Source organism: Periplaneta americana, chromosome 11 (genome assembly GCF_040183065.1).
Source record: "Periplaneta americana isolate PAMFEO1 chromosome 11, P.americana_PAMFEO1_priV1, whole genome shotgun sequence".
Classification (NCBI taxonomy): Eukaryota; Metazoa; Arthropoda; class Insecta; order Blattodea; family Blattidae; genus Periplaneta; species Periplaneta americana.
The window spans coordinates 95,111,884-95,139,464 of record NC_091127.1 but is presented as its reverse complement, the minus strand read 5'-3'; the positions used below and the strand labels follow the sequence as shown (position 1 = coordinate 95,139,464).

The 27,581-nt window shown below is 36.1% G+C and overlaps 1 protein-coding gene and 1 long non-coding RNA gene across 2 annotated transcripts in view; one reads left to right on the top strand and one right to left on the bottom strand.

Annotated features, from left to right (window-relative positions):
• The window catches only part of Sf3a2 (splicing factor 3a subunit 2), a 95,443-nt gene that overhangs the window by 34,991 nt on the left and 32,871 nt on the right, over positions 1-27,581 (top strand). Inside the window, exon 3 of the mRNA XM_069839792.1 lies at positions 20,655-20,788. Within this exon, the coding sequence (XP_069695893.1) occupies positions 20,655-20,788 (134 nt within the window). The remainder of the gene's footprint in view (positions 1-20,654; positions 20,789-27,581) is intronic.
• On the bottom strand, positions 3,961-8,146 carry LOC138709203 (uncharacterized). Its single transcript, XR_011334871.1, has 2 exons — positions 7,237-8,146; positions 3,961-7,022 (listed from the first exon to the last, which is right to left on the bottom strand). It is a non-coding gene; the product is annotated as an uncharacterized lncRNA (long non-coding RNA).

Below are 27,581 nucleotides of genomic sequence, written 5' to 3'. Positions count from 1 at the left end.
TCTTTTTTCTGTATTAAAAAGAATAAAGAACTAACTGTGTGAGGAATTCTTAGACTCAGGAAAGATTAGCATCATTCACAATGTTAAACATCAAGAAGGCACTGCTGAATAGATTAAGAAACAAAAAAAAAACATTTGAAGGTGACGTCATATAAATATTCACTCAGAAAACTGAAGATTAAAGTTGCCCTACAAAAATTAAGGTAAGGATTTAATCTCTACTTTAGGTTTTCATATTTCTGCCTTCAACTTCCCTAAATTTGAACCTATGCTAAGCCTCTGGTAGCCATGGTTTCTGAAGTTTCTTTAGGCAAAGACTTAAGATCCAGCATTTTAACTTGAATCCCCTCAGCATGATTAAAGTGCGTAACAAATAATGGAAATATTTTTACATCCGTCATTATTGAAATAAAGTTTCCTTTCTGTAAATCAGATTCAGTTCAGAAATGCCAAATGGGTTTAAGACATTTAGTACAATTGCCTCGGTTTTACTATGGGCACACAATGTTGGTTCAAAAGTACATTGGATAATCTACGAACGTTGGATAAATTTAGATAAAGTCTTCATCAAACTGATACAAAGGAGTATAAGAAATCATATGCTGATAAGTCATTGTCACCAAAAAGGGACATTTTGTTTCATCTTAAAAAATATCTGAGACAGAGAAGGGACATCTGGTCACCTTAGTTTTAATAGGCCTATTAATCTCTGGTTATCTTCTTTAACCACTCGAATATGGTTTGTTAGAGATTGTTGTGGTTAACCTCCTGTATAAGTCCTAAATAGGATCACTGCAGCATAAAAATGCTTAATCAGGGGTTAGGTGGAAATTTTAACTGTGGTTACACTAACCGACGATGCACATGGCCATATATAATCTATAAAGCCTGAATTAATGTATTTGAAATCCTAAAAATCCCTGCCCCAAACATCACTACCATCCTTATGACTTGTACTACTGGTAATGAGTTTGTTTGTAAATATTCATTAATCTTGTTTTTTGAAGATGTACATAATTTCTGACTCTGTTTCATTTAAGTATGTACAGTAGAACCCCCATTATCCAAACTAAAAAGGATGGAACAGTTTTGGATAACTTTTTTTTTTTTTCGAATAATTCATGTTTATTATTTTCGATAATACACTAATAACTGCATAACAGCATCACAGGAGTGAATAGACATGGAATCAATTGTCACTTCTCATTTAAAGGTTCCACAATTCTCAGTGTAGTGGATAGGTAGAATGAAAGGTACATAAACAAAGAATAACTTTCATTGGTGATACCAACATACGTTCTCGGGCTGCTACTGAACACAAAAAAAATATACTGAGGGTGTGGAAAGTGGATTTCCCTACTTCCTACGTTCCTTAAAAGGCATTCACCTATATAACTTTGCTGTAGCGTAAGAATAAGATGATAGCTGTCTCATTGGTAATGATTAATAGACCTTCAGATATCCAATCTGTCATCTGGAGATGCACCCTGTAGAGGTTACAGGCTTATAAAATGCAGTTATATATAATTGTCCAAAAAATACAGTCTGTTTATACTATTTTCTTTAAACTGGGTTTCAGTTAAGCAGGATTTAAAAAAAAATTTAAAATTACATTTTATTTAACAATGCTCGTAACTCCGAGGTTACATCAGCATCACTTAAGTATACTTAAATGCCATCGACCTGGGCTGGGATCGAACTCGCAATCTCGGGCAGCATTTTACTGACTGCACCACCCATGCTGACAGCAGAATTTTACTGTACATCAATTCTTATTGAATACCCTTTCAGTATCAAGAGATATTTCTCTTAAACCTTTTTTAATATGCTTCTTATGTGTTCTGAAAGGATCACAAGAAGTTTGTTATACATGATACTTGGAAAGTAAAAATTTCCCATGGTGAATATGAACAGTTGCTGTCATGGGCATCACGGCAGGTGGGGACCTGGGGACCTGTCCCCCCCCCCCAATAATTTTCCGAAAAATAGTTTCGAGAAAAACTAATTTATTCAGTAAAACAAAATGAAAAGTATATTTTTACTTTGAGGCATGGTAATTTGAAGAATGTAGTTCGTACCAACTTCGTTTTATTGGATTTTACCAAATTGCCTTAACCACTGGTGAAGCCATAGCATCATTTGAGTTGCTCTCATTAGACTACAACTGCCATTGGCAAATCTTGGAGGATAGGCTTGTGATGGGGCTGGAAACATGAGTGGGATCAATAAACGTGTTCAGTCTATCATGATTGACAAACAACCTTTGGCTTGTTATGTGCATTGTGGTGCTCATTGCTGTAACTTGGTCATGAAGGAGAGTTGTAATCAAGGTTGTTGTAATTTAACCCGACCCAAAAAAACCATATGGGTTTTTTTTAAAAAAAACCCTTCAATAAAACCCGACACACAACCCAATAAAACCCATATATTTATTTCTCACGATTTAATCAACATACAAAATGTTACAAAAAGATGCATCATATTTATTTACTATAACAATTTGTCAGCAGAAGTTATTAATTAGGTAATGTTTCATTATAAAGAAAAAAATTACTTTTATCAACACAGTGTTTTATTGTAGAATGGTATTAATATTAACTACATCACAATTCAATCCTTCTTAACATGCAGAAATCTGTAGATCTTCACTAATTTCTCAGCTTTTTCCTCTCCTAACTTATTTCTTAATTTTGACCAAATAAGCCCATAGGTGGAGAAGATTCTCTCAATGGATGCAGTGCTGGCGGGGCAAGAAATTAAACTTTTCACAAAGCTAATAAATCCTGTTGGCAAGTTCCCCTTTTTTGTTGTTTTCAATTCCATTATTTTCCACCATTTGTTTGGGTTGAACTGTTGTACAACTGTGTCAGAAAACATAGTAGCAGGAAAATAATCAGAATCAGCAATCCTAAAAGACATAACACTTGTCACCCACTCTGGATGAATCTCTGTGAGCCAATTTTCTGCACTTTCCTCTTGATCTGCAGTTATTCTTGCCCCTCTGAATCTTGGATCTAACATATTAGCAAGATAGTGGAAGGGCTCTAGTGCTTGTTCCTTTCGTTTTTTAATGGCATCCTTATATGGTTTCATGTCAGGATTTTCTAGGAGATCAATCCAAAGTTCTACAGCTTGTGCAATATTTGTGTTGTCTGCTTGAAGACGATCCAGGACTCTACAAACCTCAGACAGTTGACGAAGAAGATAAGTGGCATCCTTATATATTACAACATTATCTAAGATTTTGCTAATATTTGCAGGAACTTTTTTAGAGTGCTCTGTCATAATTTCTACATATTTAGAATAATTATCAATGAAAGTATGCAGACAATCATGTTGGGAGTTCCATCTAGTGGAATTTGGGAGTTGTGGCATAAGACCTTTCTTTTCTCTTAACCAACCATGTGTTTGATGGTGGTTCCGAAAGCACTTGTGGACTTCAGCAATATGCTTAATTACACTTTTTGGTGTTACTTCTTCTTCGAGTGGATTAACATAATGAGCAGAACCCATATGTCAATAATTCAGGCAGGTCTTCTTTTAAAAGCTGACGCATTTTTAGCATTTTATTTTCATTGTCAGTGCAAACAGCAAACACATTTTTCTGAAACTTATCCTCACACATTTTAATTGAATTTTTTAAAGACTCCGCACAATATTCAGCTGTTTTTTGGTTGGCTTCACAATCAATTGCGTCTAGTAGAAATGCCTGCTGCCCTGTATGGATACTAGTTGCTATAATTGGGTCATTCTTTATATTAGACCACCCATCCTGCAGCAGTACAATGCTATTATGTTCATGTAACTGAAGTTTTATATTTGCATCGACCTCATCTGCAACCTTATGAAGTAATATCCCACTTAAGTTGAAGCGATCAGGACCAACATAACCAGGCCGCAATGCTTGAATCATGTCTTGTATTCTTTACTTGAAGCTACATTGAATGCTATGTTATTAGCATAGAAGAACTTTGCTATGAAAAGATCCAGTTGTTCTTTTTGTTGATCAGTGGTTTTAATTACGAAGTCTAGTTTTGCGAAACAAAGAGCTACTTAGGTATTTTAATACCTTTGGACATATCAGGGGCTTTTGACAATGCTTGGTGCCCAAAAATCATGCAACAGTTAGAGAAGAAAAGATGTCCTAGAAATCTACACAAGTTGGTTCGAAACTATTTTTCTAGGCGTAAAGCACAGTTTACGATAGGGAACACACAGATCATAAAAAACTTGACCAAAGGATGTCACCAAGGATCAGCCTGCAGCCCAGGTCTATAGATAATTTTATACGATGGATTATTATGCCTGCAATTACCAAACAACTGTACATTATGGCATATGCAGATGATGCCCTTCTGTCAGTTAAAGCAGATGCAATTGCTGCCCTATAAAATGCTGCAAATACAGCGCTTAATTCGATTTATAAATGGGGCTGTAATAACAAACTTCAATTCAATCCACAAAAAACAACAGCAATGTTGATAACCAAGAAGAAAGGAATTGCTGCACCAAAAGTCAACTGAATATGGAAGACATAAAAATACTAGATCACTTCTCATATCTCGGAGTAATTCTCGACAATAAAATGACTTTTAAACCACATTTAGAAAAATTGGCCAAAAAGGCAAGCCAGTTCCAATCAGCCCTAGCACAAGCCACAAAACCCTCATGGGGCATCAATTCAGAAGCACTGCGTACTATTTACTACGGGGCTTTCGAGCCAATGGTACTGTACTGCGTTTCTGCCTACCAGCATATATTAGATAAAAAATGGGCGCAGAAGAAATTAATTCAAATACAGCGTGGTTTTGTTCTCCAGATCACGAAGGCATAGAGAACAATATCTACGGACGCAGCCCTGGTTATAGCAGGCATTGCACCACTACATATAACAGCCATTGCTCAATCTGAACAGACAGACAGGAAAAATGGAACAGAAGTTATTTCACGACTACTCCAGCAAGAGATAGAAATTGAGAAGAAAACACATTTTCTGTCAAGAGGACACCCACGTGAATACCCACATTTTGTTAATCAGACAACTTGCAACAGAAGGCACGAATTTCACGTCTATACCGATGGCTCTCGAACACAGAGAGGAAATGGAGAAGAGTTAGTAGGCTGTGCTTTTGTCGTCTATTCAAGAGACACAGAAATCTTCACATCTACATACAGACTGGCCCCAATATGCACTGTATTTCAAGCTGAACTTTATGCCATTCAACAAGCAGTTATATGGTGCATAGACAACAGAACTGATTCACACATACATTCAGATTCTCAAGCAGCATTGCTCTCTATTAAATATAAATTCAATTTAAATCCGATAGCCTCAGAAATAAGAACCAAGATATAATAACCATATTTGTCTCTCTTGGATAAAAGGACATGATGGTCACACTGGAAATGAAAGAGCTGATGAGCTGGCGAAATTAGCAGCATCCAGCAAAGGTGATTTTGCATACAAAAAATGTCCTTTATCTCGTGCAAAGGCTGAGTATAAAAAACAAATAATAAATATGTGGAATTCACAGTGGAAGAATAGTAATAATGGCTCAACCACAAGAGATCTATTCTTCCCCGATGTACATAGCCACTTAAAGTGCACATTATTTATACCTGATTTCATTCTCACACAATTTGTATCCGGCCATGGTAAATTTCTTTCATATTTCAGGAGATTTCATATTAATGTAGAGAACGGAAATGAATGCGTTTGTGGAAGTGAACAAACAGTAGAACATTTGTTATTTGATTGCCCACTTTATGGATATAGATGATACAGCATTGAAATGCACCTAAATAAATATAATATGATCTACAATAAGCCATTCTACTGAAAATGTTGTAGCAAAATATTCATTAATTTCATTAACCACATCAATAGAAAATTGTAAGTGTCAATATTGTTCTTGTATTGTGTGTATTATTTGAAAATTTTAAGCTTAAGTAATATGAATTGTCCATCTATCCTATGCTATAAAAGGATGCGTGTGTAAATTATAAATTTACTTGTGTATCAAATATTTGTTTGTATGATTATGTCTGTATATTCCACTTTGCTTTAGTATGTATCATAATATTTGAGGGGCGTTTTCACAAAACTCGTTATCTACAAAATCTTGTTTTTTTCAAGAGAGCTCTTTTCTAAAATACATAACTGTAGATACCGAGTTTTGAAAAATCTCTTTTATTTCAAGATCAAGTTACTGATATACTTACCAACTTTAGCTTAATTCTGATAGCACCATTGGATTCTCCTGACCCAAAAACATAAGGATACGCTAAAACCTCAAAATCGAATAAAATGTAGATACGAGTTTTGTGAAAACGCCCCTCATTTGTTGACTTATGGATGCTATATGTATTATTTCATGCTAAATTCTATGTTATTGTTATTAAATTATGTTTTGTATTTACAGATATTATTTTTTTTAATCTATTTCGTATAATTAAGCGCTTTCTTTATGATTGATTTAGACTTCTCATGTGTTTGTGTTGATAGTTGTAACAGTCGTAAAATTAAGTTTACATTTCTCTTATTCATAACGACAGAAAAAAAAATGTTCAAAATGTATTCATTTATATTATCTCCAGTAAATAGAAAACTTTAACCCTAATATACTCATGTAAAATAGGGTTTTTTATGTGGAAAAAAAAAAAAATTACGAAGTCTCTCAGGCTGGTCTGTTTTCTTTTCAATGTGACTGAATATTCACTGGCATGACTTACTACTATTGCACTGCTGCTGTGCCACTAGAAGAAGAATCCAATATAAAACTATTATTATTGTGTGTTGGTGGAGCTAAGTCATCTAACTCTATTTCCAGGAGAGTTAAGTCCTTTTTCTTGTTTCTCGTGATGCATTTTTTCAGGTGATATTTTATTCTTTCAATTTTAGCACTGACTTCAACATTGCAATGCTTACAAAAAACTTTCTTCTTATCATCATCATGTAAAAGCTCTGACCATTCTGGTGCTGCCTTCCTTCCAGCCCCAAATGGCATGATGTTGAATTTTACCTATAAGTATAATAATTAAACTAAGTTATTTAATTAAATTCAATTCTAAAGGAGGTTATTCTTTGTTACACTGATTTTGATACGTAGCTTGTTGGTAATTTTTAGGTTAGAAGTACACAACAAAGCATTTTAAGTTTATTTTATTTGTGTTCAGTAAATATTATATACTATGGAAAGATATAGAATGATAAACTCATAAGTAAGATACACTTACCTTTATTTGAATCCAATGCTGCAGCAAAACGTGAATTTTCACAATTCACAGAAAGCAAAACAACCATATACTTAAAGTATTCTGATAATATGCAGGCTGCCAACTTAAGAATATTTAATAATAATTTACCAATCTTTGCTTATTTAATTTACCAGTTTTTGCTCATGAAGTAGTTCTTAGAATATGTTGGTGTTCTGAATCACTTAGTCATGAAATTGAACTATTTAATACTCATTAAAGAAAAACCCATAAAAACCCAGTAAAACCCACTGGGTTGGGTCTTTTTTTAAATACCCAGGTTTTTCTCAACCATGGTTGTAATCCATCTATAACATAGACAAATAAATAGAAAGACCCCCAACTCAATGCATTACCTTCGACACGCTATTGACGCGACGTCGAGACACTTGGCGGCAAAACATCGGAACTACATCTCGTTACACATAGCGGCAGAATGCGGAACTACATCCCTTGTTTCACGGCCCGATCGGTATTACAGGTATCCGTTATGCCAACATTAGAGCATGATCGGTACTGCAGATACCTATTATACCAACACATACTGGTATTTTTCATATCGCCAAAGGAGTGTGTAATGGTTTATCAGTTTAAATAACATGTTTAACCACAATATTTATATCACATTTTTGTTTTAACATGTGAATATAAATATAATGGTTGAACATGAAACTGAAAACCATTAACACACTCTCTCTTTTAACACAGTCATTTAACCCTTTTATTAAATTAATTTATCAAATTTGACTAATAAAAGTTTTTGCATCTTCTAGATAAAATATGTAATTGAGATACAGGATGCGAATAGGATAGGATACTTCTCTCCAAAACACCTTAAGCACTATTTTTAAATAATGTTATGTATCATGTATTGGAAGATAAAAACAAAGATTGACTTTGGAATATTGACTTCGAAGTTATTATTGGTCAGTTATATAATTATAAAATACCATTTTATTTGCTAATATGTTTTCGCGGGATATCAGCCGAGTTAAGATTTTGGAATGCTCCAAGCTTTCGACTGCTATCTCTGCAGCCATCTTCAGGGAACACAACATATTAGCGAACCAACGCCGAGAAAGCCTCAAATCATACACCATTTTATTTGTTTTACACCGTCAGAGCTGAACATCTATTTTTAAAAGTAACTGCCATTAGTTTAATATATGGATATTAAAAATCTAAGTAATCAATAATCACCACTGATAAAGAATACAAAGAAAACTATTTGTCTACAACAGACATAAAATTAACTTAGACTTTTAATAAAAACACCATTAAGAAATACAAGTAAAAAAATTATTTTTCATTCTCTGATGTATAGTTGATTCAAAACACTGAACATATTAGAAAAAGTGCAATACAATTTATTAGAGATAAGTCTATACTTCGCAACATTTCCTAATTTTGAGCTTTCATACTGAGTGTTTGATTTGGTTGTGGCCCCATTGCTCAAAATATGTTGTTGTTGTTGTATTCTAATGCCAGGGGTTTGACAAAGTCATTTGACCTCTTGCACTCCAATATTTTTCGAAGATATTATCATGGCCAGCCACTGAAGTACAGATTTTGAGGTGTTCCGAATCCATTTCTTGGTTTGAGTTGCACAGTGGGTAGTTAGGGGACTGATATATTCCAATTCTATGCAGGTGTTTGTTTGGCCAGACAGTCATGGCCTGTTGCCAATCTAAATGCAGCTACAGACGATTTTCGTGATAAATGGGGAATTAACTGTGGATTATGATACAGAGAGTTCCATTTTTTTCCCTTGAGATTTGTGTTATCAAATTTTGTTTGTTGAAGTCTAAGTATGTAGATTTAATAAATCTTTTGCGTAGATTTAGTAACAGGTCTGTAAGTAGCAGTGCTGCCCTTCTTTGCTAAAGCATCCGCATTCTCGTTTCCCAGGATTCCACAATGGGATGGTATCCACTGGAATACAATTCTTTTATTGAGTGATATTAATTGAGAGAGCATTTTAGTTATTTCTGCTGTTTGAGATGAAAGTATGTATTTAGAGACTATTGATAGAATAGCTGCTTTGGAGTCGGACAATATAACTGCATTCTTAAATTTATTGATATGGCATAGAAGATTCCTGAGACTTTCACTTATTACAATGATTTCTCCGTCAAAACTTGTTGTTCCATATCCAAGAGATCTATAAAGTGAGAAGAGACAAAATATTGTACCATATTTACTCTCTTCTTAGCTGATGTTATACAAGCATTCCATTATAAAAAATTTAGTTGCTTCTGTACCATTAAAGTAGTCCCGCCCAGAAATCCGATTGGGGGACTATTTTGCTGCATAGAATTGGAATATATCAGTCTCCTAACTGTCCATTGTGCTACTCAAACCAAGAAATGGATTCGGAACACCTCAAAATCTGTGCTTCAGTGGCTGACCATGACAATAATTTAAAAAAATACTGGAGTGCAAGAGGTCAAATGACTTTATTGTCAAATGCCTGGCATTAGAAAACATCAACATATATACTCTGGTCATGATAATATCTTTGAAAAATATTGGAGTGCAAGAGGTCAAATGACTTTATTGTCAAACGCCTGACATTAGAAAACAACTACATATTTACTCTCTAAAAATTCTAAATAATGCACCCAAATCTCACCAGTTGCAGAAGCTGCAGATTCGTATCGCTGTCACTGGACTCCCTCCTATGCCCTATAGATGACACAACTGAAATGCTCATTGTACTAGTAATTATTATTTCTATTTATATTACTATGTAATGTTAACTTAGGGTCTTAAAGATCGTTAGATTTATCTTTGCCCTATATATTACAAAAATTATATATAGAAGGCCATGATTTAATAATGTGTGCTTTGTTTTCTCTTTCGTTTCAAAAGTTTATTATTATGTGATTAATATCCTTAACTGGATTAACTCTTGATTATCTGAAGACTTACTTATTTTGTTTCTTCATGTGTGTATTAGGAATGTTTTTCGTCATGTGAATATTCAAGAAATTCAGTGTGTTTTCTAGTGACTTTACAGACTTGTTGATTTTACATAGCAACAGTGCTTACAGTTATTAATTAACTAATTAATTTCATTCAGTTTTCGTCTTCGTTTAGTTTATTTACGCGTTTTACTTTAATTTATCAGTGATGTCAACCAACATCCCTCTGTGTATTCCTTCTGAATCTACTAACATTTCTTCTGTGACTTGTAATTTATGTGGTAAATCTTTTACTCATCGAGGCATCAATACCCACGTTTCGAGATGTCATACATCAGAAGATTCTTCGCTGGATATTTCCCCATCTGCAGCAGGAAATTCTTCTGATATTTCTACACATATTAGTGCTACCACTGAACCTGATGAATATATTCCGTGCCCACATTGTCCATCAGGTGATACTAGACTTTTTAGAGGTACTCGTGGTCTGCGCATTCATCACTCACGTGTGCATTCTGACATTCAAGATGCAATTCCATCCTCAAATATCACCCACGAAGAGCTTCACTCCATACTCATACAGTGCAAGAAATCTGTTGCTGTCATACGCAGAATCCCCAAGGGAGCTCGCCCATTGGCTGAGGACCGACTTCGACATCTGATTGACCTTTGTATATCATTTAATTCCGAGGCCCATTGGGTCAATTTAATGCTTTACGCTTACATTGCTCTTCGTGTTCCTGAAAAGTCTACTAATAAATCACTAATCTCCAAGATTAAGGAAAACATAGACAATTTTCAAAATCCTTCTTTCACCGAGTCTATTCGTACTAAGAAGAAGTCACCACATATCTCCCTGGCGCAACGTATAGATAGGAAAATTGCTGAAGGAGACATTTGCAACGCTGTTCGTATATTATCATCCGATATGGGGATAGCTGAATACAATCAACTTACTTACGAAGAATTATTATCAAAACACCCACCTCCTTCTCGACCATCTACTTTTCCTGATGCTCCTGTTACTACTGCTAATCACCCATCTTTTTCTGAATCTGATGTCCTACACGCCATTAAAAGTTTCCCTCAAGGATCTGCTTCTGGTATTGATGGTCTGCGACCTCAGCATCTAGTTGATTTAGTGTCCATTTCAGCTGGTGACTCTGGTAAAAAGCTCCTTTCATCCATAACTAATCTCTGCAATTTTTTGTCTCAAGGTAAATTAAATGATAATGTACGTACAAATTTCTTTGGTGCCTCTTTGCTTGCAGTTAATAAAGCTGGCGGTGGCATACGCCCAATCGCAATAGGTAATACTTTCAGGCGCCTTGTTTCTAAAATTATTTGTCATGCTATTAAGATTGAAAGTGGTCATATTTTTCGACCTCATCAACTAGGATTTGGTTCTCCTAAAGGTTGTGAATCTGTTATACACTCTGTACGATCCTTCTTACATACTTATGATAACTCAGATAAAATTCTATTGAAGATAGATTTTAAGAACGCATTTAACAGCATTGAACGTGATATCATGTTAAACTCTTTTTTAGAAAAATTCCCCAGCTTTTACCCTTTTATTTGGCAGTCTTATAGATATTCGTCCAATCTATTTTTTAATTCCAAAATTATTTTATCACAAACAGGCTGTCAGCAGGGAGACCCTTTAGGGCCTTTACTCTTCAGTCTTACAGTCCACTCCCTCATCCAAAAATTAACTAGTGACTTAAATCTCTTTTATTTGGATGATGGGACTTTAGCTGGAGATTCCCATGATGTTCTTTGTGATCTACAGAAAATCATTCATCTTGGGTCCGAACTTGGTCTTGAGATTAATCCTAATAAATGTGAAATTTATTTTTGTTCTGCTATTAACCCAAATATTTTATCTTCTTTCCAGAATATTGCTCCTGGCATTAAAACTGTCACAAAGTCAAATCTGTCCGTCCTGGGTTCTCCCATCTTTTTAGATTCTGTTGATGAAATAGCTACTCAAAAATTGGAGCTCCTGAAAACTCTGTTTGGTCGTCTTGAACATTTTCACCCCCAAGTCTCTTATTTCATTGTCAAAAATTGCCTATTAATCCCTAAATTCACTTATTTTTTAAGAACTACACCCTTATTTCTTTTTCCTACTTTTCTCCAGCAGGCAGATGATTTATTAAAGCAGTCTTTACAATCTATTTTAAATACTTCTTTTGACAACAACAGTTGGGTACAGGCTTCTCTCCCAATTAAATTAGGAGGCCTCGGTATTCGTACACTTACTGATATTTGTATACCAGCTTTTTTATCTTCAGTCTTTGGCGTTATTGACTTCATCAAATTTATTTTCCCTATTTACAGTGATGCTGTCGACATTTGCTATGTTCCTGAAGCCTTAAATAAGTGGTACGAAAAAACGAATAACTTTGCTCCTCCCCAGAATCCAGCCATTCAAAAAGCCTGGGATGAGATTATTGCAGGTCAAATACTTGATTCTCTTATATCCTCTTTCACATCTGACAAGGACATCGCTCGTATTAAAGCTCTCCAAGAGAAGGAATCTGGATCTTGGCTCCATGCTCTGCCTTCCTCCTATGTTGGTACCTTGATGGACGGTAAATCTTTCCAAATCGCTACTGCATTGCGTCTGGGCTGCAAAATTTGCCATGTACACCAATGTATATGCGGAGAGACTGTGGATTCCTTTGGACATCATGCCTTAAGCTGTGCCAGAAGTAAAGGCCGCCTTCCTAGGCATTCTGCTATTAATAACATCATTAGTAGATCTTTAACCTCCTGTGACATTCCAACTCTTCTTGAACCATCTGGTATTAGCCGGTTGGATGGTAAACGACCTGACGGCTTGACATTAATTCCTTGGTCCAAAGGTAAATCACTTATCTGGGATTTTACATGTGTAGATACATTAGCCCTTTCCCATTTAAAATCTTCTGTCAATTGTGCCGGATCTGCTGCTGAATCCGCTTATCATGCTAAACGACGCAAATATGAACATTTAACATCAAATTACATCTTCGTCGCTTTTGCAGTTGAGACCTTTGGTCCGTGGTGTAGAGACGCTAAAGATCTACTCACCCAAATTGGTACACGCCTACTGTCCCGTACCGGCGATCCTAGATGTATCAATTTCCTTCGTCAACGCATTGGAATAGCGGTTCAGCGAGGGAATGCTGCCTCCATCCTGGGATCATTTCCTAACTCTATTTCGTTAGAAGAGATCTTTCTCATTTAATGTGTAGCGTACCTGCTTGAGCACGGGTAGAAAGTTCACAAGAACAAAACTTCCACGAAGAAAGGAGAGAGGATGTCCGATCTTTAATGAAGCCATGGTCGAGAATATCCACAAGGCGAGGTGCTCCCCATCGGCAACATGAAGATCAACTCTATGTCTGAGTTACAACGGCTGGCCGGCGTCAAGAGCATGGGCGATGCGGAATGCCCCACGCTGCTGGACATCGAGATCTGCAGCGAGCAGGTCGACCCCAGGCAGCGCCCCAACTTCGGCGTCAAGTGCAAGATCTTTGAACTGGACGCTTGCCAAGGCATCGGAAAGGTGTGTCTGGTGTACCTTCACAAGAGCGAGTGCGAATCCGATCTAAAACGAGAGGACCCCAAGATCTGGCTGCTGGACAGAAGTTTCGAGTGGCACTACCTGGCTGCAGACTTCACGCAGTACTTCCGCATGATGCTGGTACACCAGGGTCTCCCCCAGTGGCAGTTCAAATTCACGCCCATGGACCATTATTATGAAATTAGTTTACAATGTTATACTTATCGCATGAGCTAATATATGAAGAAACAGTAAAATAAAAGTATATGGAGTACAGTAAAAAAAAAAAAAGTTAAAAAAAAATTATATTGCTCATAATGTAGAAGTCAAGTACTCTACTTTTTTTTTCAGATGAATGAATGAATTCCCCTTATTTTCCTTCAATTAACTGAAGAAATCAACACATTAAACGAAATGAGATAACAATGATGATAATAATAATAATAATAATAATAGTAATAATAATAATAATAATAATAATAATAATAATAATAATAATAATAATTCATTCTAGTACCGAGGTCATGGAAAGCATGGGGCTCTACTTCCATGCCCCCCAAATGCCTTCTTGGCATGTTACGGGGATACCTTTACCTTTTACCTTTAATAATAATAATAATAATAATAATAATAATAATAATGAAGTCCATTACCATACACTTGTCAACAAAATTAAACACAATTTTGTTAAAAGATAAAGACAATGAATGAATCACTCAATGAAAGAGAATACAGGTTCAAATTGATGCCACAGTGAAGTGCAATGAATGAAGCAATTATGTTAGGTGGTGAAAAAGGTTAATGTAAGTAGGCTGGTGATGAAGTGGGTCGTAGTTCTTGAGTGGGATACCAAGCATCCCTTGATGGAATGGCCCCTCTTAGTGAGTTATATCTGAAGTCACCGTTATACTGATTACTGCGAAAATGGCTTGCACATATATAGGCCCTTCTGTAAGGATGAGGATTTTCTGCCACAGCTGCCCACATGTGGTACCTGTTACATTCAAAATTCTATTATTATCTTAAAAAAATACATAAACGAGGGTTGGTATTAATTTAAATTAATGATTTAATCATGATGTAAATAAAATAATGTTCATTTTATTTACATCAAATAATTGTTACTACTTAAATCACAGATTAAAATTATATGCACCTAACATGATTAAAATGAGAAATTAACTTCCTAAAAAAAAAATATATATAAACGTTTTTACATATGACTGTTCTGCTGCTTCTTAAAACTATTAGCAATATATATGAGTAGCAAACTTGCATCTCTGCAATGAACAAAATATTTTCTATGGTGAAATATATTTTTCTTCCTATGAATTCATATAAAATTTCACCACAGAAAAATCTTTGTTTATTACAGACATATAATTCTAGCATTTTCTGAAGAAATGGACAGGTTTTGAAAGTTTGCTTCTCATATGTCTTTTCCCAACTCCTAATTAAGGAGCAACAGAACACATGGCACAGGTAGTCAAGTAGAGCCTACTTTCGGAATCACCACCTAATTAAAGCACAGTATGGTGAGGATTGAAATGAATAGTTGTAGCTCATAACAATATTCAAAGTAAAAGTTGCACAATGCCAAATGGACTACGTATTTATTCTGAAAACACACAATGCTAAGCTCTTCTGATAAATTTATTTGTAAATATTAATCTCCCTAAATAGTTGAATTCTTTTCTAATGAATAACAAACTGAGCATAATATCTTGCCTAAGTCTAAGCTAATTATTATTATCATTAAGTGCAGGTTATAAGTGCTATAACTCTTCATGTATTAATAATGAGACCTATGTGTAAACATAGTAAATTATTTTTGAAGCGATGTTGTTAATTTCGTAAAATAACACATTAACAAAATACACAATTATGTAGAAACTAATGCACAAATTAAGTTTAAATGAATTACAAAAGAAGGCAAAAACTCATTTTAATAAACAAATATGAATTTGATAAATAATTCTCACTTAAATTTAAAAATCACTACAGTTTACCAACCCTGACTATTTACTGATGATATATAAGAATATCTTTGCATTGAGTTTATGCCAATGTCATTGCTTACCTTTTAAGCTGTGCTGCATTACTTGGCGCAGGAAACAGGAATAACCAGGTCTTCTCATTACTATCCGATTTCTGACATTCACAGTGTAAAACTCCTCAATTTGTCTTTCTATTAACTGAAACAAACCAGCAGTAGCCTAGTATCATATAATGCATTAATAACACTACATTTCATAGAAAAATTGAAGGATTGCAGTATAATCAACGTTTGTGAAATATTCCTGGAAGAATTCTATTCGAGAGTCTATAAAAATAATAAATATCTCCGGCAATTTAACTCTTTTTATTTTATCAAAATTATTCCAGTAAAGGTACTACTGTTAACTGTAAAGTCAAATTTCTAAAATATCTTTTTTCGGGAACAACACTTCTTTACTATTGCGTTACCAAGCTAAGGTACCCCGCCATCCTTTGGTAACGCAACTGTAAAGAATTACACCGGAAACAACATATTTAGTCATATCAGATTCTGTCCCACGAATTTTAAGATGTCTGACCAACTTAACTTAGCTATATACAAAAATAAGATGTTCGTTCATACCCAAAGTGTATATTAACTCTGTTAGCTTACCTTTAAAGCTCTTGGCGTAATTGCAGTTAGGCCTAATACATTGTTGTAATTCAACACAGAAGTCAGTTCATCATGTGGTAGTGGTAGAAGGAAGATAATCGCGTTCTGAAATTTATCCCTGAAAACAATTACAGATCTCAGTTTAATAAACGTTTAAGATATGACGGAAGAATTCAGTTTAAATTAGAAAACATGACGGTGCAGTTAAGCTTCATCTACACGGTTCAGTTTTTCATGCTCGTACGCACCCAGTCTGGGAAGAATATTGAAAGAATCAAGTTTAAAGCGCATGTTGAATTAAGATACATTAAGATTTTCTATCTACAAGGTACGCCATATTAATATTAAAATACCAAAATACCATGTGATGGAGTGTAAAAACCGATTATAGTTTCACTGACCAAGTTCTGCAGCAGCGAAAGCTAAAATAATATATTATCCTGCACATTGTGTGCACTTCCGTTATTATTAAATACCAATCTTGCAGGCATTGCTTGAATGTGTGAAGTTGAAAGAAAAGTTGAACTGTGTAGATGTAATCTCAAACATATTTCTTTCTTACCTTTAACGTTGCGAATTATTTCTTGTTGCAGGAAAGCACCAGTAACTTCTCAATTAACTCGATCTGTTCAAATTTCTTCCTTAAGCAGCCATGTTCGTCCATTCCATAATTTATACAAGATTTAAACAGAATAGGAATGCCAACATCCAACAATTGATCAACTGAACAAATGAGGTTAATAGGTCATACACGGTACACTAATATGGCTACTTTGTCCTCGAATGAAAATGCAAATTAGCTATATAGTAATAGTAATAATAATCCGAATATTATAAAACTGACACACTCTGTAAATAATGGATATTAATAATATCTGTTTAAAACTGTCATATTGGCAAAACTTATGACCAAAGAACTTTCGAAACCAAAGAGTTTTGTACTGCTAATTTTACAAACACTGTGATCGAAATACAGCCAGTGCTGTCCTGACCACATGCGGCAAACTATGGAACATCTATGAGCATCCAACAGCTATCATTTGAGTTAAACCCCCCTGTCTATAATAGTAAAAAATGCTATGGAAAGTGCTAATCAGTTGGGAATTCTATTTTCCAACACGAAAGTTAAATCATTCTGTATTCACCCACATCCATGAGGAAACAATTCAGGGACCAATTGAAAATATTGTCATGATCAAACTACTCTGTCTCACAAGTTGGATCTACCGAAAGTCACAAATAGAGGACATTCTGAAAAAAAAAAATGATTTTGTTTTTGAAACATTGAGTAAACTATCAGAAGTAGGTTATGAAGGAGCCAGTGCTAGTCATTGTGTTTGAAAATGGAGTAACATAACTTGGTTTGTTGATGGAGGAACAGGCAATTGAAGTCCTTGAACTCTTGAACAAGTCTTTCCAGGGGAAGAGATATACTATGGTAGGTCTTATTAAATCTATTGAAACTATTGTTGATGGTTTAAACGGACTTAGGTCTAACGAAAAGTTTCAATCTATTTAAAAGTTTGTAATCAGAAAGCAAATTTGATGGAACAGTCTGAGTCACATGCATATCAATCATACGAAAAATACTATCAACAATAACACTTTGAAGTAATAGACATAGCTGTGGTGGGATTTCAAAATCGAATTCTCAATCACCATGGTGGAAAGAAACAAATTCTGCTGAAAAGTTTCCTCATAAAAGGGGAAAATTTTGATGTGATGGCACTTATCCTGAAATAAACACATCATAATTAAAAGTGAAAATACAGTTGTTCCAACAAAAGAACAAGATTTCTGCTTAAATGATGCTAAAGAAATTTTGAACTCAATGACGAAAGAGGTTAGGTATCTATTCAGAAATGTAGAAAATATTGTCTGGCTTTTACTGATATGCCCATTGTCCAGCTGTGAAGCTGAAAGAAGCTTCATTGCACTGTGCAGACTCAAGAATTACCTGCGGTCAACCTATGACCCAAAAGAGACTCCACCATGTAGCAGTGTGTCATATCCACAGACAAGTACTGGATGAGATTAACAACAAGTAGATTGCAAGCATTTTATTTCCTAGAATGATGCAAAGAAAAATGTGTTCAAAGCTGTTTGGGACTAAAACAGTATTTTTCCTTTAACCATTTCACAGGACAATGTCACTGCTGTACTAACAAGTTAACAACAAAGTCATTGATGCAATATAATAACATTTGTCTATTCATTGCAAATAAGTAACGGGTATTAAAGTAGTAAATAGTAGTTATGAATTATCTTTATTTTAAAGTAAAATATAATCAGGACTGAAACACTCAGTCCAGACACAACGACTTCCTTTACATTTTACTTGCACATGCAAAATGTTGCAAGTAAGAAGGAACATGTGGACCATAAAACTGAATGAAGACTGAACACTGAGCCATGTGGATGCTCATCAACTCCATTGATTTACTTGATGGCCTCCATGCACAGTTTTACTTGATAACTTACTTGAGCATGTGGACTAGGATTTATGATGTCAATTAATTGTAATGCAAAATCTAAAAAATACGCAAGTCTGGTCTCTCAGATAAGGTTTGGAGGAAACGAGGAAACCCAAGTGTCCTCCCCCCCCCCCTCCAATAATCAGATGCTAGTTACACCAATGGTTGCTGTTTTGTTATCAATTGTGACAGATGCACATCTTAATAAGATAACTACCTTATCATTGAAATTATGAAGACCATTTTTCTTGCATTTGTTTGTAGAACAGTCCTCATAAACTACTGCTTCCAGAAAGCTTTCAAAAGAAGAATCCTCATAATCTCCTTGTCTTCCATATTTTCAACTTATGGGCTACTACACTTTTATCTGTAATTATGTAATTAAGAAACCTATATGTTAGAACATTTCTATTGAATTCTGATTTTTATTTTCAGCTTGTTTTGTAGGTTAGGATGACAGTAATCTGTGCTGTAGAACATAGAAGCCCTTGATCATGATCTCAAAAAAATGAATTGTATATGAAATACATAAAGGCACTACAGACACATTGTGCCAATTGCCAAAATTTGAATTAGAATATACCATTAATCAAGTTAAAGTCCACTCATTTTTTCCCATAAACCCAATATTTTATACTCTCCATTAATATAATTTTCACTCTTAAAAAGCAATTTCACATGCACTTCACCTTTTAGAAAACCATTCGGAATGATAAACTGTAACTATATGCAAGCCGGAACTCCTGTTCTTTTCTTTTTTCAGTATAATACATTGTAGAAATATGAATAATGAGTTATTTCAAAGTTGTACACATCACTTTAAAATCATTAACATTGGTGACCTCATAGTTGGCAGCACTGTTCGAATTGACATGAAATGCTCCATTAGGTGTTCACAAGTAGCCAGATTCTTTGCCACGTGGTCAAAATGGCCAAGGCTGTTGCTTAGAACAACACAGGAAAAATACATACATCTATTTCTTACACTGCTAACTCTCCTAGTACCCAAGACTTTAAAGAACCATTAGAATTATTTTTATTTAAAGAATTTATCTGCCATCTAGCCCGAGATACACTGCTGCCTTTTGCCCATCCTCAGATTTTCTGCTTTGTTTCCTGCTTAATCTATTAGAAATCTCTGTGATCTCACGAGGCCAACAAATTTCTGCACAGGTCTTTAGTGAAATCTGTTCCCACAGCACGGAACTGGCAGTAATTTTGTTTAGAGCCACTATCTATGAGGGACAAAGTTTGCAAGACTTTCAACGTACTGTGAGGTTTTTTCCTTTTCTTTTTTGAGCCTGTCATAGATGCAGAAACATCCAGAATGTTTCAGAGCTCCATCATTAGAGAAGACAAGAAAAGTGAAACATATTGGATCCAGTTCTGCTTGATAATAGACCCTGTCTATGACAGGGAACCTCTAGCTTTACTTACTTTCTGAAGGACCTTCATCATTTTTTAGAAATCAGTAACCCTTCGTCGTGTTTGAACCCACTAATTTAGAATCTGACGGCAAATATGGTAACCACTACATCACCAAGTACGACACCAAATTACTAAACATCATTTACAGCAAATACAATCAAGTAACTGATGATACTTCATGCTGACAGGTATGAAAATGCTAAGTCATAATTCAGTCAGCTGGCAACTTGTCATTATATTGATTCCCATTCCAGCAATGCTTCTTCACTATCTCTAAGTGATTTTTGTAGTTTAAAAGAGACATAAATTGTTTATTTGACAGTGATAAAAACTTGTAATCTGATACACTTGTGACTATTCCTTGTTCACAGGCTCTTATGAATGCAAACTCTGTCTTACTCTCCACAACAATGAGGGAAGCTACTTAGCACATACACAAGGCAAGAAACATCAAGCAAATCTTGCACGCAGAGCTGCCAAAGAGGCCAAAGAATCACCCCAACAGGTTTGACAAAAATTATATAGTATATGAGGTTTGTAAAGATGTGAATTTAATATTTCTTACTACATTTTTTGGGAGGAACATTTCTTAATGGGTGGGTCGAGAATGCAGTGACTAAAAAGAGAACAGTGTGTGAGGGCAGTTTCGTGTTTTCTTGCACATACTTCATGTGCAAGGAGTAGCAGAATTCGTTATATAGTTTTAAATTAGCACCGTTCACAGCTACTGAAAGATAGCACGCAGTTTCACTGATTTTGTGAAGCAGTTCAAAGCCTTCAGTTGTAATGGAGTGAGCATTGCACATTTGCTGTGTTTTTTTTTTTTTTTTTTTTTTTTGTAAAGAAAAATGACCCAGCTACTTCGACACAACATGAGTAGGGCACCATTTCAACGTTGGTAGAAGTGGTAAAGTTCCGACATGCAGAACCATTTTCAATTGGGTTAAAGACTTCGGCACCATTGCATCTGCTGTGAGTAAAAAGCATTCTGGCCATTCACTACTGCAGACACCTGAAAATGCAGAGTAACAGTATTGCATAGTCACTGAAGTTCAGTTTGTCAGCATTCTGTTGCTCATGGCATGTCAGATAGAAGTGTGAGGCAGATATCACATATGGACTTGCACTTTCATCCATTTAAAATTCAAATGGTAACATCTTATATCCTCATGATTTGAATGAACAGAGATACTTTTGTGTAAGTCTACTGGAAATGAATAATGAGCAACCACAATTCTGCAGAACTGCCATTTCCATCTTAGCAGATATGTTAACAAGCAGAACTTCAGGTGCTTGTCAGATGAAAAGCCATGCTTGCTGCATCAATCATCTTTACACAGCCAGAAAGTCACAGTATGGTGTCGAGTTAGTCAGTTTGTCATTCTTGGGCCTTAACTTCTTCAAGGACAATAACAGTCGTGCAATTACGGTAATGTCTCCTCAGTATATGTTCATGCTGAATAATTTTTTGCTCCCAGAACTAGACTGGCACCATCTTTGTAGGAGCCAATTATGATTCCAACAAGATGGCACCATAGCACAAGTCTTAATGGAGACTCTTCATGAAATGTTTTTGGGGAGAATCAAGTCTCATAATCAGCCCTGGGCACTGATTCCTCAATTGAATCACTAGCAAGTACCTCTACCTTCTCATTCCATTCTCTGTTCCCGCTGCTAGATGCTTGAACCAATACAAATGCCAGAACGTCAACAACCAGTGATCAATGGTGTAATTCATTTTTGAGGGTTACTATGGAAAGTCGTTTCCGATATCATTTCTGCAAGAAATGGGAGCTTGTCTATTTTTGCTTGCAGGAAAGCCACTTTGGCATAGATGTCTAATTTGGAAATCATTGATTAAATCAATATCAAATTTCAGTACCGGTACACAGAGGCATTTTTGGCTGCATCAGAATGATTATGGAAATCATATTTTATCAGGTTGCAAGGGGTAGTGAAGTGCAATACATCTCAAACCTCTCCTACCCAATTTTCATCCTCACCTTCACACAGTGCAATCTGTTTTGTACAAACAAGACTCTGTAGACCAAGCATAACTGTCACATCTGTATGGAGGAAGTGCCATACCATGCCGGTCCAGAGGATCTTAAGGTGGCAGCCCCACCACTGGACTTGCCTAGTGATAGTCTTGTAAACTATCCAGGGGACAATTTTATTACAGTGAAGTCTCAAATGATATATCGTAATAATAAATTGCTGAATATATCTAGATTCCACACTGGGTGATGACAGGTTCTTGTGGGAGTGGAACACCGGGAGCCATGGACTTGCAGAGCCTTGACAAAAATAAAAATTTTCTTCGTCTTTGACACTAGGGAATCCACTTGAGAAAAATTTGCTCTAAATTTCTCTGCCACTCTATGCATAGCATGTGCTAAGCAAGTAATGTGCAGCATTTTCGAATAAAAACTTGTATTGACTTTCCTGCTTTCACAATGTTTGGCGCTGTGTCAGTCACAAAAAGCAAAATGTCGTCATTTCTGATACCCTCAGACCATAACAAAAACATACACTTTTTAAAGAGTCTACAAATTGTGGAGTGATTAACAGTTTCTAATATCTCACTTGTGAGCAGAAACACTTCACCTGATCCATCAATGTCCAATGTACCAATGATAATGTTATTCACGTAACGATTTCTAAAACACTTCTTTCGTCGATGATATATGAAGATCTTCTTTCCTTGTACTTTTCCCCATATCTTGCTAATGGTATTGTCGTAACATTGTAACAGGAGCTCTTTCGGGGAATTGATTTGTCTGGGATAGGAAGTCCGAAATGCAGTTCCAGAAAGCTCTTCAATTTAGAATTGTTCAGTGTCCAAAATGGGATATTTGCAGAAACCAGAGCTTCACAGAAGTCTCTGTAAATATCTGACGATTTATTCTCCTTAATGGATACACTTTGTTACAGTAAAGTTGCGTGGATTTATTCTTGCTTGCGAGTTGCACTGCCCGTATAGTTTACCATGACTCACATATTGTTGAACAGTAAATTTTCTTCCGACTGATACATTTGTTTCACACATCTTACAAAATAATACTTCACCAACGGTAAAGAAAACATCATCTCCAAATTCAGATATAATCTGTCTTAAATGACAAGATTTAGATGGCTTTATTTTAGGCATGGCAATGAAACTACGAAAACTGAACACCAAACTTTCCTCTCTGAAAATCTGTATTAAACTAAATCTGTGATAAATGCTTGTCACGACAGGAAGTAGTTAAAATAACTACTTTCAACATCTACATTGCCGAGAGCAGCTTTTTTTTTTTTATATATACTACAGGCATGTTGGAAATGGAGAATCTCTTGGCGCTACAACAATAAGTACAGCTAAGTCTCTGACTCTCAACATGTATATTGTCGAACCACTGATCAAACATCCATTTAGTTCGTTAGATTAAAAATAAATTTTTAATAATTTTAATTAATTTAATTTTTTTGACAAAAAAAGAAAGAAAAGGACCAGAAAAGGAAGTAAAACGCGAAAAAATGAAAGTAGAAAATAGAAAAAATGACGAAAAATGCACAATAGAGTTAATATTTTTATAACCAGAGATTCGTGTTCAGGATTTTAATAATGAGCAATGCATACTGCATGAGGAAAATGATGACGTATCATCAAAATCGGGGCCCTGCTGATCACTATAGTATCTGAGTAGTAACTGGAGCTTATTTACAAATTCTTTATTGGAAGTTGCAGTAAGAATTGTTATACAGTAGCTTTGTCTTCCAGGAAAAGATGGTTAGCTGCAGCTGAATATGACAATATAATCAGTGTCATAATATTCATTCTTTTAATATTAGACGAGACACTAATAGATTCCATTGATTTGTGATGCTGCGGCTTGCAGGTATTAATTAATCAACAATGCTCAAGTTACAATTGATAGCAAATTAATGAATTTGTCAAATTGTGCCATTGTCGGTAGAAACAGCCAAATATTAATTTTCTTCCAATGCAGCATTTTCAACGCCAATGGTGGACTGTCCATCCATGCTTTAAATCGAAATCTAATTTAAATTTGAAAGTGTTTCTTGAAAATTGGGAGGAAGAGACTTCAGCCTAATAACCCCCACCCTCCCCCTGCTTACACCACTGAGTGTCCATAAAAGGAAACCATGTAAAAAATTTTCCAAAATTTAGAAATATTAACCTTACCTTGCGAGTACATTCTTTCCCTGATAATGTTTTACATTAAAAACCAATATACTTTCAGTACTAATGTAAACAGTCATGGTTTTAATACAAGTCACAAATCAGATCTCCATCTACTCTCTGTTAGTCTCAGCTGTTATAAGAAAGAACTTTGCTGCTGCTACTGCTACCACCACTACTACTTTTTGCAGCATTTTGGAAGAAAACATTCAAAATTACGGGTTCCTCCAGGAGGGAAGTAAATTTAGTATCTTTTATTGTACAGAGTTTGTGAATACAAAATAATCTTACAACACATTATTAGTTGTACACAGTCTGACAAATAACGAGACAGTTATCATGGAATGAAATATAGTAAAAACAATTGCACAGTACCTGTATTTTAATCAAAGTACATCCCTCTGGCATCGATTCTGTGAGTAGCATGATCTGACAATGATTGGAACAACCTTTACAAATATTCTTTAAGAATTGCCTTAAAAGTAGATGTTACATTCCATTGAATGTTTTCAACATCGACAAAAAGATACCCATTCAATGGTAACTTCAGTTTTGGAAACAAGAAGTAATCGTAAGGTGACAAATCTGGAGAGTAAGGTGAATGGTTGAGCACACACTTGTTTTCAGGCCAAAAATTCCTGGACAATTACTGTCCTGTGCATTAGTGCCTTGTCATACAGAAGAAACCACCTGCCTGGCCCAAGTAGCGTATGTACATGCTGAATCCTTTTCTATAAATGTTCCAGAACACTTAAATAATATTCTAGAGTGACAATGTGTCCCTCAGGGGCAAATTCAAATGAATAATTCTTTTGTTGTTGTAGAGATCTTCTTCATGAACAAAAATTTGACGACGGTATCATTTTTAAGAGTTTTTTTTTTTACTGCTTTTGAGGTCTGCAAACCATCTGAATATCTGTGCACCCTATTAAAATGAATCCCCATGTGCTTGCCTTATCAGTTTAGTCTCAAAAATTAATTTCCCAAGTTTAAAATAGAATTTGATATTTCCTCTCTGCTTCATAGTGATTGCAGTTTTCCACTACCTGCACACAATGGCATCATGTTTCCCAACATGATTTGTGTAAGGTTGTTGTGCGCCGGTCTCCGATGAGTTCCCTGTGCTGAATACTGTGCTCTGCTACCACTGTGATGCGCGGCTTTTGCCCCTATGGTTCCGTGACTGTGTAAGCTCATGCGTAACTACGGAATCGTTGTTGGATGGTGAGGAAAAATAACAAACCAATATGGTTCACTAAATATAAATGGCCATTTTAATAACAATATTAGAACTATAACTAAAACTAAGATATAAATTTAAATAATCTAAATTCTGTGCACAGACAGAAGGTACCCACATGAGATAAGCATACCAAAACCATACTCTCGCATTCCTAATACTATCCACCGACAGACCAAGACAAACCATACTCAACAAACCAAAACTCACTCGAGAAGGAATATAATCACAATCATTCATAGTCCAACTCGAAAACACACTAAATAGCATACAACAGGAAGAGGTCCCTGGGAAAACCACGCGAAATATAAATGGCACCTATTTGGTGGCCACTCGCCCCAATTTACACCAAAGGAATTTGTACACATCCCGCGGAACAAAGCCAGATTACCCACTGATACTGTCCCCTGGCCACAACCCATACCAGGCGGCACTGCATTCAACGGATCGCCCCTTTTCGGGCGTTGGAAAACAGTTTACAATGAAAGCTACCAGGAAATTCTAAAAACCAATTTCCAGAATCTTGCTCACCACAACCACCGCAGGTTCATAACAGGCACACAGTTGACTCGTCGGTAAACAGTAGGATGTTTGGCGGTCCCAGACCGCCATCACCAGAACGTCACCCGACGCTTACTCGGAGTCCTAGACTGGACTGCGACTTGGTGACAGGATGAACAAACCAGCATTGCCGTCTTGAGGCATTGCTTGCCAAACGCCCTCAAATCTTGGAGCTCTCCACAATGGGACACGGTCGACTCTGGAATCCACGGTCAGGTGTTCGGCAGTCCCAGAACGCCTTTGATCATAGCAGAGTGCTTTGACTGCGCTTAAATGTACTTGCGGCGTTCCTATCCGACGTTGGCCGGTCCCAGACCGCCATTCACAGAACGCCTTCGATCATGGTAGAATCCTTCGACTGCAACCCGGCCACTATGGACGGGATGATGAAACAGGCTTCGTAGAGTTGAGGCGTTCCTCACCAAACGCCCCCAATTCTCGGAGCTCTTCACAGCGGGACATGGTCGACTCTGCCTTCTACGGTCAGGCATTCGCTGGTCCCAGACTGCCATTCGCAGAATGCCTTCGATCGTAGCAGAGCGCTTTGATCGCGCTGCTACAGATGATTGTCGGTCTTCAAAACATACACGTTAAATACGCCGACATCACCAATAGTTGGGTTGAGGCGTAACTCACAGAACGCCTCCCAATCCCCGGCGATCTCCGCTGACTCCAGCCAGATGGATGGTCACAGCTAGTCATAGTGGAAGTTCATTGTCCCACGATCTCTAGAAAACAACTAAACATAGATATAAGCACACCGATGATCAATGCCACCTTTCCCCATAACGCGATCACACAGTAGTCACAGGAGATGGATACACAACTAAACAACTGTTGGTTCCTCGCATGCAACGAGTGCACAATCACTCATAGTCCAGTAGTTCGTAATATCACAGAGCCCGCCATCGAACATTCTTCTGACACAATAATTGCGTCGTACCCAGTTCTTCACAACAACTTCTCTGTACACCTCGTACTCGACCATACACTCGGTCCGCGAAAAATGAAACATAACCATACAGCATAATAACCACACAGTTTCCCGTCGGGAACTATTCCATACAACTATATGAATATGTAATGACTCGACATAGTCTACCGCCATGTCGATCACACCCGCTGAGTCCTGAAGCAGTAATTAGGAGAGGGAGAGACCGATTTATTAGCGAAATGATATCTCCATATTTTTTTTTGTTACATGTATTCGCGGGGATGTTCTGGCGACTTGGTTAGAATTAGCTTCCCATGCAGATGGTTCACATCATCTGTGTCACTTGTCAGCATCGGACAGATTTACAGCCACCTTGT